The 13,458-nt window shown below is 39.6% G+C and overlaps 1 protein-coding gene across 3 annotated transcripts in view; it reads left to right on the top strand.

The window, feature by feature from the left end:
* LOC109486547 (calcitonin gene-related peptide type 1 receptor-like) overlaps nucleotides 1–13,458 on the top strand; it is a 67,575-nt gene that overhangs the window by 43,732 nt on the left and 10,385 nt on the right. For 2 of the 3 annotated variants that reach the window (XM_019790383.1, XM_019790386.1), the window contains exons 3-8: nucleotides 3,507–3,566; nucleotides 4,633–4,765; nucleotides 6,085–6,195; nucleotides 7,227–7,339; nucleotides 11,710–11,801; nucleotides 12,582–12,708. In XM_019790383.1, coding sequence (XP_019645942.1) covers nucleotides 3,507–3,566; nucleotides 4,633–4,765; nucleotides 6,085–6,195; nucleotides 7,227–7,339; nucleotides 11,710–11,801; nucleotides 12,582–12,708 — 636 coding nt within the window. The remainder of the gene's footprint in view (nucleotides 1–3,506; nucleotides 3,567–4,632; nucleotides 4,766–6,084; nucleotides 6,196–7,226; nucleotides 7,340–11,709; nucleotides 11,802–12,581; nucleotides 12,709–13,458) is intronic. The other variant, XM_019790385.1, reaches the window with a different exon arrangement.

Here is a 13,458-nt window from a genome sequence, read left to right as displayed (position 1 = left end):
GTTTGTGTGGAGCGCGAAACCTTCTCTCCGTGGCAAAAACTCCCTCGGCAGCAAATCGTCCCTCGCGGCCGCATATTACTCGCGTCGCTCAGAGAAAAAATAACGTCGACGCCCAACAAGACTGCGAAGGAGGCTATTGCTCTGGGGAGTTGTTTTAGTTTTGGCCATGATTTATTGTTGTATTGTTGTATCACGCCTTTGGGTGATATAATCTGGGCTTATGGCCAATAAAATACATGAGTAGGGTTTGAGCAATCAGATACCATTGTAAAACATAATGGAGACAAATAATTTAGGTGTTAGAAATGGCCTATCTGAGGTATTTCCTTACAGGAGAATGTATTTCCCTTGTTACAATAGTTAGATACAGGTATCTCTGTACATTTATTGGTATAACTGGCATGAACGTCCTTTGGCGTAACACACCAGCTTGGCAGGCTAGCGGCACGGCGGCAGCTGGCTACATATATTACACCGATTGACTTGTTCTGGTATTTTGTATGGGTATGAGATTGTTTTGTGACTTTTCTAGAGCTAGATACATGTATGTGCATAACACAAACTGTTTGACGTACAATGTAGTTTAATCACTAACTGGTATTAAATTCTTTGTTATTTAGTCATTTGTCCTATGATAATGACCAATGCAGTTCCCTTAAAAGACTCGTTGGCAATACTTGAAATCTGATTTTAGATGTAACTAGAACAGAATTTCTCTGCACTGAAATCTCCCTTTGACTTTTATCCACACTTTTTAATAATTCATTGCCTGTCCTGAGCTGAATCACTGCATATCATACTTCAAAGGCTAATATCATACCTCAGGGGTCTTGCCACAGTGCGAAACCAATTTACTATCGCTGGTGATCTCTCTCTCTCTCTCTCTCTTTTTGATCGCAGGAAGCCAGTCGAACGAGTGATGCTCGTGACACTTTTCGCAGGATCATGCTTTTGTTTCATTTCAAAGGGTAAAATGAAAGAAGCAAGATATAAAAAGCATCACTGAAAGACACAAAGAGCAAGGATGACCCACTCTTTTTTTTTTTAAGTACAACATAATGCATCTTGCAATTATTATTATCTCAATGCTATATCCTATTCTGTTTCATCTTTTTCTTAGTTTCTATTTTGGGAGATGGCATGGCCATTTCAAATTTGATTTACTTTCAGTCGAGAAGGTTTACAGGCAATCAATTGTAGAGGGTTTTTTTTAGATCGCTTTTATCTTGGTTTTTAGTGAATTGAATTATATTACCAGTGTGTCAGGTGATTTCTAACACCCATGTCAGCAAAATACATTTTATTCTTGAAAAATATATCTCTCAAACTTACATATCTGTGAGCTCTATTGAAGAGAACTTTGTATAGGTGTCATAAATGTAATGCAGTACATGAATGACAAGTGGTGGATATACATGTAGAAATGAAAATTACTGAGTGTATAGTAACGTGAAGAGATAAGGAACACAACACCGTGAATGCAAAATTGTAGCAGAATGAATATAATAGATTGGGTTCGTAGCTGCACAACCAAAAGGATTTTATCAGGTGAGGTTTCAGTAACCTTCCAGCTACTACCCTGGGTGCCAAACTTGTTTCAGGCCGCTAGCTGTTCCCTTTGGCAGCCAAGAGCCCTTCACCCGCCTGTCTAAATTACCGCTACGGGCTCGATTTTTCGAACGTTGCGGAGCGAAAATCCGGATGGTACCCAGGCTAGCCCGGGGGGGAGTTTGGCTGGCCCTACAAGGAGGGTGGGGGTTGGCTGGCCCTACAAGGAGTTCTAGGGCCAGCCAAATTCCCCTCCGGCTAGTCAGTTGAGCGAAAGGCTTCTGGCTGCCGAAGAGAAAGGGTTAGTGGGCCGATAGTAGTCTGGCATCCAGGGTAAATCAGCTATTATACACATAACCTTCCTCAGGGCTTGATTAATGAATTCTGTGCAGCCTTGTTGCCGCAAGGATGCTGTCCCAAACGTGACTGGACTTTGCCACCACTCTGTGCCACTTTATGACATGATGGCAAGGATGCACTCCCAAACGTGACTGAGTCTACACCTCCTCCTGTCACTATTCGTGACTGGTGTCAAATTACTGATGTTAAGATTGTAGCAAACTTGAAACATCGCAACTGGCAAGGGCTTTCTCAGTCATCATCGGGATTTCTGTGCTAATCCATTCAGACCAATGCTTGCAATGAACAATTATTGGGGATCGACCTTGGCCTACATCCAAAATAAAGTACTATAGAGGTCATTTTGTATATTGCTTTCAAGGTGACTTGAAAGCAAGTGATCACCTTGATTGTTTAGATGATTTAAAGCCTGATATCCAATCAACTTATGGTGTCTGATGAAAATGAATTGCTATGATAATCATGATTTTTTTTTTCTGCCACAAGCAATTAAGTTGGTACTGTGTCATGGTGTGCGTTGCATGACTGTGTCAAGGTTTACCAACTGTCACTCTGGTCGAAATACTTTTTTTTCAATGTTCTTACAAAAATAAGGTCAATGACCTGAACCAGACCTCTATCACCATGGTAACTGGTGTTAGGTTACATCATGTGGCAATTTTATAGCAGGAGGGATTTAAACTCATGTCTGACCATAAAGTATTACATTTTTGCATAAAATTCAAAGTGTTTTTAAGTAAGAATTAAAAGAGCAGACCATATACAAAGATCAACTAATTGTATTTTCTTGTCAAATGTTACCTTAAAGTTTCTAGTTGCTGTTTGCTTCAGTCTGTGAGATGACATTACTAAACTTGTGTTGAATGTCCCATGGACTCTTGTTCATTTGCTTTAAGTTAGATGTGACCTAATGGTGTATTCCATTTCCTTTGCACTGCTGGGCACAGACAGTTTGTAATTGTCACCCGTAGAGAACTTCCAATTATGTTGCATGTGTTGAGCCACCTGTAATAATCAGTGGTGGGCATTTTGTAGACCACAGCATGCCTGTGTTAGAAAATTAGAAAGTTAGAAAATGACTTCATCCCAAGTCAGGCCACACCGACTTAATTCTATGGGTGACATCCTCCGAAGACCCCCAAACTAGTGCATACGTGTGAATATAAAAAATAAAGTTCCAGCCGAAAAAAAATGACACAGATATACAAAGCTGGTATTGTAAATTTGCGGTAAGTGAAAATTAATAGTACATGGCTACTTTTACATGAAGCCGACACATGCTGGCCTTTTGCAGCATTTATGAGTTGGCACTGTACTGAGTTCTTGAGTTCCTTGGAGCTTCTGTAGCCTGGGTGTAAGCTACCGCAGGTTCCCTACTGTCACTTAAGCTACCACAGACTATATATGGAGGATGGCACCCAGGCCAGAGCACAATGTGTGCATGGATGTCATCCATAGTCATAATAAAATCAGTGTGGCCACAAGTGTTAATGAATGGTTTGAATACATGGTAAGGGGAACGGGAACAAAATTTCTTTTGCAGTGCTAAAATATGTGTTGCATTAACCTCAGACGTTGTCCTGTTTCTTTTCATACAGACCTGTGGAGAAGCAGACACCATGCTTGCCAAGTTCACAATCATCATTGTCATCATAGGGGTAAGTATTTAACCTTCAGCATACTGAATAAGCTGTTAATTGGCTACCTACATTGTCTTTAAAGTTACCTATTGGTTACAGGTTAGGCAGCAGGGAGAAGGTTAAACATACTTAAAATTGTAAATTGTTCTAAACAGAGATGTTGTTTTCACTTGTTTCCTCTTACTCAGTATTTTTTTGTGAACTCTTTCTACAGTTCTCTCGTACTGTTATCTACGAAGCATCTAACTAACATACATGTATAACTCTGTGGCTTCTTAGCGACTGTTACACCCCGCAAAATATCAGCCTTCACGCAACGGGAGCTAAATTCTGTCCATTCAAACATATTCAAAGAAGTAGTCTCTTTATTTCTGATCAGTATCCACGCTGCACACACTTTTGAGTTCCTTTCTTTGGCAAAATTTATGGTGGAGTGACTTTATCAAACATACCTCACCCGATTAATCTGGCATGATGATGATGTCATTGCTTTCTTATGTTTATCCTTTGCTCTTATGCATAATAACTTATGATTTGACTAATGGAAATTTATTTTTTTGTTGAAATTGACATGTTTTTGATAGTCTTACTTTATTGTTTAGTCAATTAGTTAGTTAGTTAGTTCGTCGTGTTAACTCTATTATATTATTTTGTATATATTTTGATTTAATTTGTTTGTTTCGTTGTCACTTATTTACAATACACGTGTGTAAAAAGAGGTCATAAAAACAATTGGATTTTGGGAGAACCCACTCAATAAACCCTTAGGTTTCTTGCGTTCTCCCGCATATTTGGTTGTAACATCTGTGTCCATAATATTACCAGGGTCCATAATATTGCCACCTTGAGAAATAGTGTGCTTAAAGATATTTTTACTGCAACATACCCTAGGTATGTACATTTGATGTGTGAAGGAGTGCATACCAAATGTATGTTGCAGTAAAAATATCTTTAAACGCGCTGTTTCTCAAGGTGGCGATATTGTGGACCCTGGTGATATTATGGACACAGATGTTACATATTCATTACATACTATTTTTATTTTTATGTGCAAACTGGCAATAAACAAATAAACGAATTGCAGGGTTTGGATGTTTGCCGAGGTCAGACGTCCCAGCCCACAGTGAAGGGACTGACCCTGGAACAGAAGAAGATGATGACATCGCAGTACGAGTGCTACATGAAGATGATGACAGACCCTCCATTTGAAGGTGAAGGTTAGTGGCGAATCCTGTTGGACTAGCCAGTGGGTGTAAGGTGAACGGTAATACTATAAGTGTAATGCTCAAATACTATATATAGGCACTGATCCAAGGATGCTTAAGTGCTAAAGTGTTGAACAATCAACCATTCAATCAACCAAAGGAAGTGTTTGGTGTCAGGACCACTGAGCAATCAAGTATTGGAGAAGAAAATAGAGAGATAACTTTGAGCATTTAAATCTGTTTACTACTATACCAAATATATTTTTAGCTTTCTCGTAGCTTTCTTCAAAATAAGTGGCCTACTATATCAGGTCTAGACTCATAATCTGAATGACAAAATCCTACACAAACCCAGGTCTCAGGGCAAAGTATACTATTAGGTGATCCACCGTGGATGTAGTTCAGGATTGGTGGTACCAAGGCTTTTTGCCTTGAGTTTGCCTTTTTGGCTTTTGGACTTGAGTTGAGTTTTTTAGTACAAACTTCCCAACATCACTTTGTCACACGTACTGTACTTTGTTCCTTTTATATGTAGCCAAGAACCCCCCCCCACACACACAAGGCTCAAAGGTCCACTTTTTGGTCCACTTTTTATCTAAAGTAAAGGTCTCAAATTTTTCTTTAAAAGATCGACTCATTGGATTCGTATCAGCAGGACTGGAATCGTAGAAAAACTGCTCACTCTATCATTGAATAAATAGTTATCTCTGATTTTTTCTTTGAAATCCTCACAAAAACGCAGGAAATGCCAGTTTAGAAGGTTCATTTTTCAAAATTTTCCGGGGGGCATGCCCCTGGACCCCCCCTGGGAACCTCGCGCCTTCGGCGCTCGCATACTATTAGCACCTACGGCGCTCGCTGGCCCCCTCAAGCAGTGAGAAGAACCCCCCCATTCAAAATCCTGGCTTTAGGCATGTACATGCAGAACCATTTTCACCATCCTGACTAAGTACTTAATACCAGCTCAGAAAAGAATGAGAAATAAGTCATCATCGGGCTTCAAGCACCAGAGGTATCAACCAAGTATTGAGGTGTCCAAAAACTCAGATTCTTTTCTAGAACTATCACAGAGTGGAAATCGCTGTCACCAAGGACAGAAGGGCATTATCATTATCATTAAATAGCTTTAAAAATCTTTTGAGTTAGATGATCAAAGGTTAGGTGTAATGTAGACAGCTGCCACCGCATCGCGTGTCTGCGAAGCTGGTGTGTTAAACCAAAGGGTGGTTATACCGGCTATACAGATACAGAAGCTGGTGTGTTATGCCAAAGGGTGGTTTAATACCGACTATACAGATACAGAAGCTGATACATATCCTGTCATGTTGTAGGTGTGTTCTGTAACCGTACGTGGGATGGCTGGGGATGTTGGGGGGACACGCCAGCAGGGACTGAGGCAGAACTCAACTGTCCTGACTTCTTCTCCGACTTCGACACCAGCCGTAAGTACATTTATGTCCTACCTGGGCCGCGATTACGTTCGATACGGGTGTTCCGGCTTGTGTGATAACTAGCAGTACAGCCCGGGGGTTCTTTACGCGTACGGCCTAACCGCGTGCACCGATTTCGAAATTCGAATACAGAATCCGGACGTTGGAATTGATGTTGTCGCATTTTTGGGTTTAGGGACACCAAATTTTTGCTCATTTCGCATTGAAAGGCGCGTATTCTTGGGTGGGTATGACATAAATAAAATACAACACGGTGTATTCCGCATCATCCTCAGTCCCAGCCCTCCCGCGATCCGACGTGCGTTCGGGCTGGTACCTCGGGCGATACGAAATACCCATGTTGTATTCTATATGTACATGACGTGCAAATGAGGATCTCATTTGCATAATCAATGAGGAACACTCGTAAGTCATCAGTCATTTGGCGAAGGCGTGAGATCACGGAACTCTAGTTGAGGCTGTAGAATGACTGTTGACTTACTCCCTTTTTCGGTTTATCATTCATTCATGAAAACAGAGACCCTCAGCATATAGCCTTGGTGCATTTAGCTCTGGGGATGGAAAATTCACTGTGAAATTTGAAGAATAAAACTGAATGTCCCATTCATGAAGCCATATTGATCAACTAGGTGTTTATATGTGTATCATGAATGGGTCCTACATACTACATTGTATCTGATTAACTTCACTATACTAATACATGTAGTTGCTGTCAAATGCTCCATTAGGAAAATGGGAAAGTAACTTCAATTTATAAAGTTTAAATATATTCTAACTGAATGCAAATTTAATTACATTCTTAATGATCTTTCCTTATGAGAGAGAGAGAGAGAGAGAGAGAGAATAGTTTATTCAATATAAAAAACCTTTGCAGGACCAGTGCTGAATTGCGGTTTCTGTACACAAATACGTAATTCAAATATTATCAGAACTTATGCATTATACATTACAAAGAAGATTAATAACAAGTCACAGATCCTGGAAAATGACTAAGATCACGATGTAAAATTCTGTTATAACAGTGAGAGCAAGTAAGAAGTGTATGAGAGATGGGTCCTGGTACCGCCATCCTGAGAGCAACCGTAGCTGGTCCAACTACACCATCTGTAACGCCAACACACGCCAGCATCAGCAGGTAAGGCACACAACACTACTTATCTATAGTAGCATGTGGTAATTTACAAGATATCCTTAGGCAGAGATCATCATCATCACTATCATCATCATTATCATCATCAACATCAACATCATCACCAATGACATCATCATCAACATCATCAACATCATCATCATCACCAATAACATCATCATCAACATCATCAATAACATCATCATCATCACCATCATCACCAATAACATCATCATCATCATCATAAACATCATCAACATCATCATCATTACCAATAACATCATCATCATCACCATCATCACCAATAACATCATCATCATCATCACCATCATCACCAATAACATCACTATCATCACCAATAACGTCATCATCATCACCATCATCACCAATAACATCGTCATCATCATCACCATCATCACCAATAACATCACTATCATCACCAATAACATCATCATCATATGCATCACCACATCATCATCATCATCAACATCGTCCTTATCATATTTCTTCCTCAGAAGAGTTTATGAAAAGTGTGTGGTGAGGGCCATTGATCAGTACAATGTAGATACTAGATAATGAGGCTGCAGGAAATTGGCTATGTGAGCTTACAAAATGTATCTTTAATGGAATTAGCCATGAGTTTACAAGTGATAAAGTTTGTTAAGGATATAAAATGATAGGAGACATAATTTTGTTAAAATGTTAAGTCTAAAGATGTAAAGCCTTGCATGTATGTTAGATGTCAAATACTTTCTGCCATTCATTGTAGTTTATGCAAATCTGGTGTGTGTTTGTAGACTCCTCTTAATCAGACTTAAAATGAATTTACTATTTCACAATGTTCAATTATCACATAATTATTTCATCAGAATAACAGCCTATACAACCAACATCACTATATCCCATCATGTAGTATGTTGCTAGTTTCTTTAGAATTAACAACAGAATGCTTAGTACCCGGTATGCCCTGGGCTTAGCAGAATAGGATATTATGTGCTTGCCTGCCTTTCTGGCCTGAAGCCATGTCTATTATTGATAGAAGGGACAATCAATATGTGCAGACTGAGAGCTTGAATGGATGGGTGATCATGCAGTTGATCAAAAGAATTAAGGTCCATTTAACGCTTGATATATGCCAGGCTTATTCTATTGATTGCTGGTAGCGATTATCCTAAAAATCCATGCTTGAGAAAAACCTTTAAGATCCTTTCAAGAGACTAATTGTGTGAGCTACAAAGTCTTTCTTGGACAACTTTCAAGAAGACACTAACTAAATCTTCCGTTCATTTTACCTAGTAGTTTCCATGGGCAATATTTCTTGACTCTTGGCCCAACTTGTAATCCAGTAAAAAAAGTGCTTTACCCATTTTGACTAATTCATCAGCTGATGTGGAATTCTGCTGACTATAAACCCCAACTACCAGATTGTCCTGATTGTCTACAGCATAATTTATCTCTTATCTACCCAATCTGTCTACCCGACAGTCTCCTCACAGAATACATGATTGCTCCCACCATCCTTGTGTTTCGGTGGTTTAGATGGTATCTTAGTTGTGGAAATCTCTCTTGAGAAAACTCAGGCTTTACAGCAAGGGCATCTCAAGGTGACTCTGTTTACAGCTCAGAAGGAAACCTTGCAGGCTAATAAAAGTAGACTTTCTTACTTTCTTGAGTCAGCAAAAGCTAGAAAAATTTCATATACCCTCATTAAAATAGCTGCTCAAGCCACCAGTATTGCTATAGTAAGCAGTAACCATTTGGCCCGAATTCGAACTTGAGCTTCCTTTTTACTGACCCTAGCCACCTGCTAAATTTTATCACGATCCATCTACAGAATCTCGGGTTATCCTGGTCACAAAAAACAAACAAACAAGCAAACAAACAAACAAAATGTCTACCACAGTGACATACAGTAGGGACCCCCAAAGCCCCATCTTCAAACTTGACCTTTGCCTTCACAACGATAACCTGCCTACAAAAATCATGAACAATCCATCCATGGCCTCAAGTATTATGTCGCATAAATCCACATGCACCCCACCATAGCCAAACCAAACCTTCTGGCAAAGGTAAATATGAAAAGAAATATTACAGTAACTACACCTCGATCAGGTGTAATTGCACCTGACATCTTCAACTTGTATGCATAATTCAGTGTACCCAGCTGTCTGACTGCTGATGAGAGCCTCAGTGGTTCATGAAGTATCATGACACGCAGCAAGCACCTTGGGATCCCCATTAATTGATTGACAGGTGCACTCAAACATGCTTATGTTAGCACCGGGGGCATTGGAAAAAGGCATAGGACGGTTTGTACGACTTGAGTGGGGGATCAAGAGCTTGATGGAAGAGTCCGTTTCACATGCGGAAGTACTGTAAAATATGGATCATGTACGACAGCCATTTTGTCAAGGTCATCGCATTTGAAATAGAGTTGAGAAATTTAGAATACAATCCCTTGCACTATAAATTTTGAGATTTTTGTGGTGACTTTTGAGTTTATTTCCTTTTTGTGACCTCTCAGCTGCATGCTTCCAATATATTTAGTACTACAACGTTACAGTACAACAGTACAATGTTATAGTACAACTAGATTTTTATGGTGACTTTTGAGTTTGTTTCTTTTTGGTGACCTAGCTCTCACTGCCAAAGCTAAGCATCACATTGAAAACATTTGCCTTCCCATATACTAGCCATATTGTACATTCAACATTAAATGTTTCAACCGCAAACTCAAAGATACAGTAACTGTGCCAGGAAATTTACATGTACCTGCCACATTAAATGAATCTACAGTACAGTCTTAGCTATAGCCTGACCAATGCTAAAAATACCTGTGTCAAACTGTCAGGCTTTGAGGGCAAAATATCAATTGCCACATAAACTTTAGCCTTACTAACTCATTCCTACTCACTATATGAAGACCAGTTTATCTGACATGTGAAAATCGTAGCAGTGATATAACAAAACCTTCAATCTTACTATTCTTAGCCTGACCAATGCTAAAAATAGTATAGATCTTTGAGGGCAATAGAATTACCGCAGGTACACTTCAGCTGTACTAACTCACTCCCACTCACTATGATCCAGCTTAACTGAATGTGAAAATGTATATAACAAAAAGTACAATCTTAGCCAGATCGACGAATGCTAAAAATAGCCTTTGACAGTTTGAGCAATTCAATTACCACTACTGACATTTGAATTTCTTGCCACGTACAGCGGAAAATATTCTCTGAGGTCTTCTCACAGACAGTGCATGACATTGCCTTACATTTCTTGCAAACGTCATCACACAGAAGCGAAGATCATTAAATGTTAATGACAATGTAACCTACCTACATAACTTGCATTGAATTATTCAAGATACGTAAAATAAATCTCACTGGTACTTTCGACTCCTGACTGCGATAAATTTGATTGTATTGCCACAGTCTAAGTTAGGCCACACCGACTTAATTTTATGGATGAAGACCCCCAATAAATAAAATATGCAAACTATGAAAAGTAAAAAAATAATTTAAAAAAAATGAAAAAATGATAAAAAATAAAAATGCTACTAAACCACAGGAATACAAAGCTGAATTGTGAATTTGTGGCAGTACATACAGTGTAGTGAGGTATGCCACAAGCTGGCACATGCTGGCTTTTTGCAGAATTTATGAATCGGCATTGTACAATGTCATACATGTATGTACTGAGTTCTTGAGTCATCCTCCAGAGTTACCACCAGCTCCGTATTGTCGCCAACAACCATGGACTACCCAGGCCTAGAACCAGCCAGAGCCTCGGAGGACATGACTTTTTTTAGAACAGGCGAAAAATCAATGCGGACGTGGATGTCATCCATAAAATTAAGTCGGTGTGGCCTTACAGTGTAATGTAAAGACTGCATTTGTTACTTCCAGATTACACATTTCCAATTCATATGTGGCTTTTGACCCTTGTTGAATAGGCATCCAGTGCAGTTTTAGGGCTTGGAAACCCGAGTTTTCAAAGTCAATATTCTAGTCACTTATCTACATTTGTACATACTGAGTTAAAAAAAAACACTATCCCAATGTCTATTGACACTCATGGACCAAAAATACACAAAACTCTGTCGGAAAATGGTTACTGGAAGGGCCCTAGGTTGATTTTTAGGGTACCACCCATAAAATGAAGGCCTTATCTTGGGGCTTGTTTCTGCAGTTATAAATGCCCAAAGTATGAAATGCTGACTGAAATGTGCTAATGTGAAGCAGTATGTGTGAATATCATAAAGATTGCCTTATTCAGAATATTTCCAGTTTTGCTACTCTGAAATTGCATTGGATGCCTTTAAGATCTGGAGAGCAATACCAGTAGATTCACATGCTGATGTTCTCTTGCTACAGCGACACCTGAGTCTGTTGTACATCACCCTGGCAGGGTACGGCTTGTCTCTGATCGCCCTTGTCGTGTCACTGGGTATCTTCTTCTACTTCAAGTAAGTATTAAACAATCTAAAAATATCAGTATCTACATGTAAGTCAAACTATTGGCTTAAAAGTATAGCACATGTACACCCCCACCTCGGTCAATGACAAGTAGAGGAAACATTTAAGTATCAATTTAAAAAAATATTGATTGTAATTCACTTTGAGTGTTCAACATACATGTATACGTCATGTATTACTAAATTTTGTGCAAATATCTCACATTTCTGGCACTAAAACAGGCCACACGAGGCACACTCAGTTTGTGGTACTACCACAAATTACCAGAATGCCACCTACATGTACCAAACATCCAAACATGGCAGAAAGATGTGTTTCAACCTTTTAAACACACAATTGTAAGGCACTTAATTGCAATGGAGTAGAGATGATTAACTAAGTTGGCTGTGAATAAAACTCTTGGTTGTGCAAAAAAGAGTCTCTTAACTCAGTAGCTTACCAACCTGATGAAACTATGTGTGTTTTGTATCAGATTTAAATGTTTACTGGGTATCTCTTCTATATCTTTATGCAGCAAGTTTAAACTGTAATTTCCAACACAAGAAATTGGACTCACCCAAATTTTTGACTGTACAACTCCAGTCTTTGTCAAGGAATGAACAATCCACCGCTTCCGTGACGTCACGCAGATAACACACGTGACTCCGTGAGCAGTGGATCATAGATTGCAGAAAGTCTGTGGCGCCCCCAGTCTCTGTTGAGGGATGGTTGTAATGCCCTGATGTAGATGTCCTCTTTAATCTTTCTTCTATATCTTGTTTGCTGTGCAGGAGTTTAAGCTGTCCACGTATCACCATCCATAAGAACCTGTTCTTCGCCTTCATCCTGAACTCCATCCTGTGGATCATCTGGTTCACCGTGGTCGTACCCGACAATAAACTTCTGAAACAGAACCCGGTAAGGAGTCAAACATTTTCTTAAAATCTACCAGACTAAAATTTACAGGTTTACATGTAGATAGCTCAAAATGTGATTGTACGTTTATGTATAGGTTCTGTATAAGAATTACTGGTGGAAGTAACAGTTAATTGATATGTGAGGAGTTTAAGGTTAGTTTAGGTTCAGGTTTAGGTTTAGGAGGAGCACAGAGTCCTGTTGATTGTCTTTCTAGGTGTCCTGCCATGTACTCCATGTGCTCTGGGGGTACATGTACATCTGAATTCTTTGTGAGAGGTTTAGATTAGGTTTAGATCTATGTTTAGGTATACATGTAAGTTTAGGAAGAGAGGTAAAACCAGGGCCTCACCAGGTGTCTTGCCATGTGCTCCATGTGCTGACTCAGTATGCCCTGGGGTGTAACTACTTCTGGATGCTGTATGAGGGGTTTAGATCAGGTTTAGATTAGGTTTAGGTTTAGGATGAAGAGTTATTTAATTACCTGTTTGTGTGACACCTTTTGATTGTCTCTGCAGGTGTCTTGCCGTGTGCTCCATGTGCTGACTCAGTATGCTCTAGGGTGTAACTACTTCTGGATGTTGTGTGAGGGGTTTAGATCAGGTTTAGGTTGAGATTAGGTTTAGGTTTAGGATGAACAACTGTTGATTGTGTGACACCTGTTGATTGTCTCTCCAGGTGTCTTGCCGTGTGCTCCATGTGCTGACTCAGTATGCCCTGGGGTGTAACTACTTCTGGATGTTGTGTGAGGGG

This window comes from Branchiostoma belcheri, unplaced genomic scaffold (assembly GCF_001625305.1).
Source record: "Branchiostoma belcheri isolate BF01 breed outbred unplaced genomic scaffold, Haploidv18h27 scaffold81, whole genome shotgun sequence".
Classification (NCBI taxonomy): domain Eukaryota; kingdom Metazoa; phylum Chordata; class Leptocardii; order Amphioxiformes; family Branchiostomatidae; genus Branchiostoma; species Branchiostoma belcheri.
This window is presented reverse-complemented; position numbering and strand designations above follow the sequence as displayed.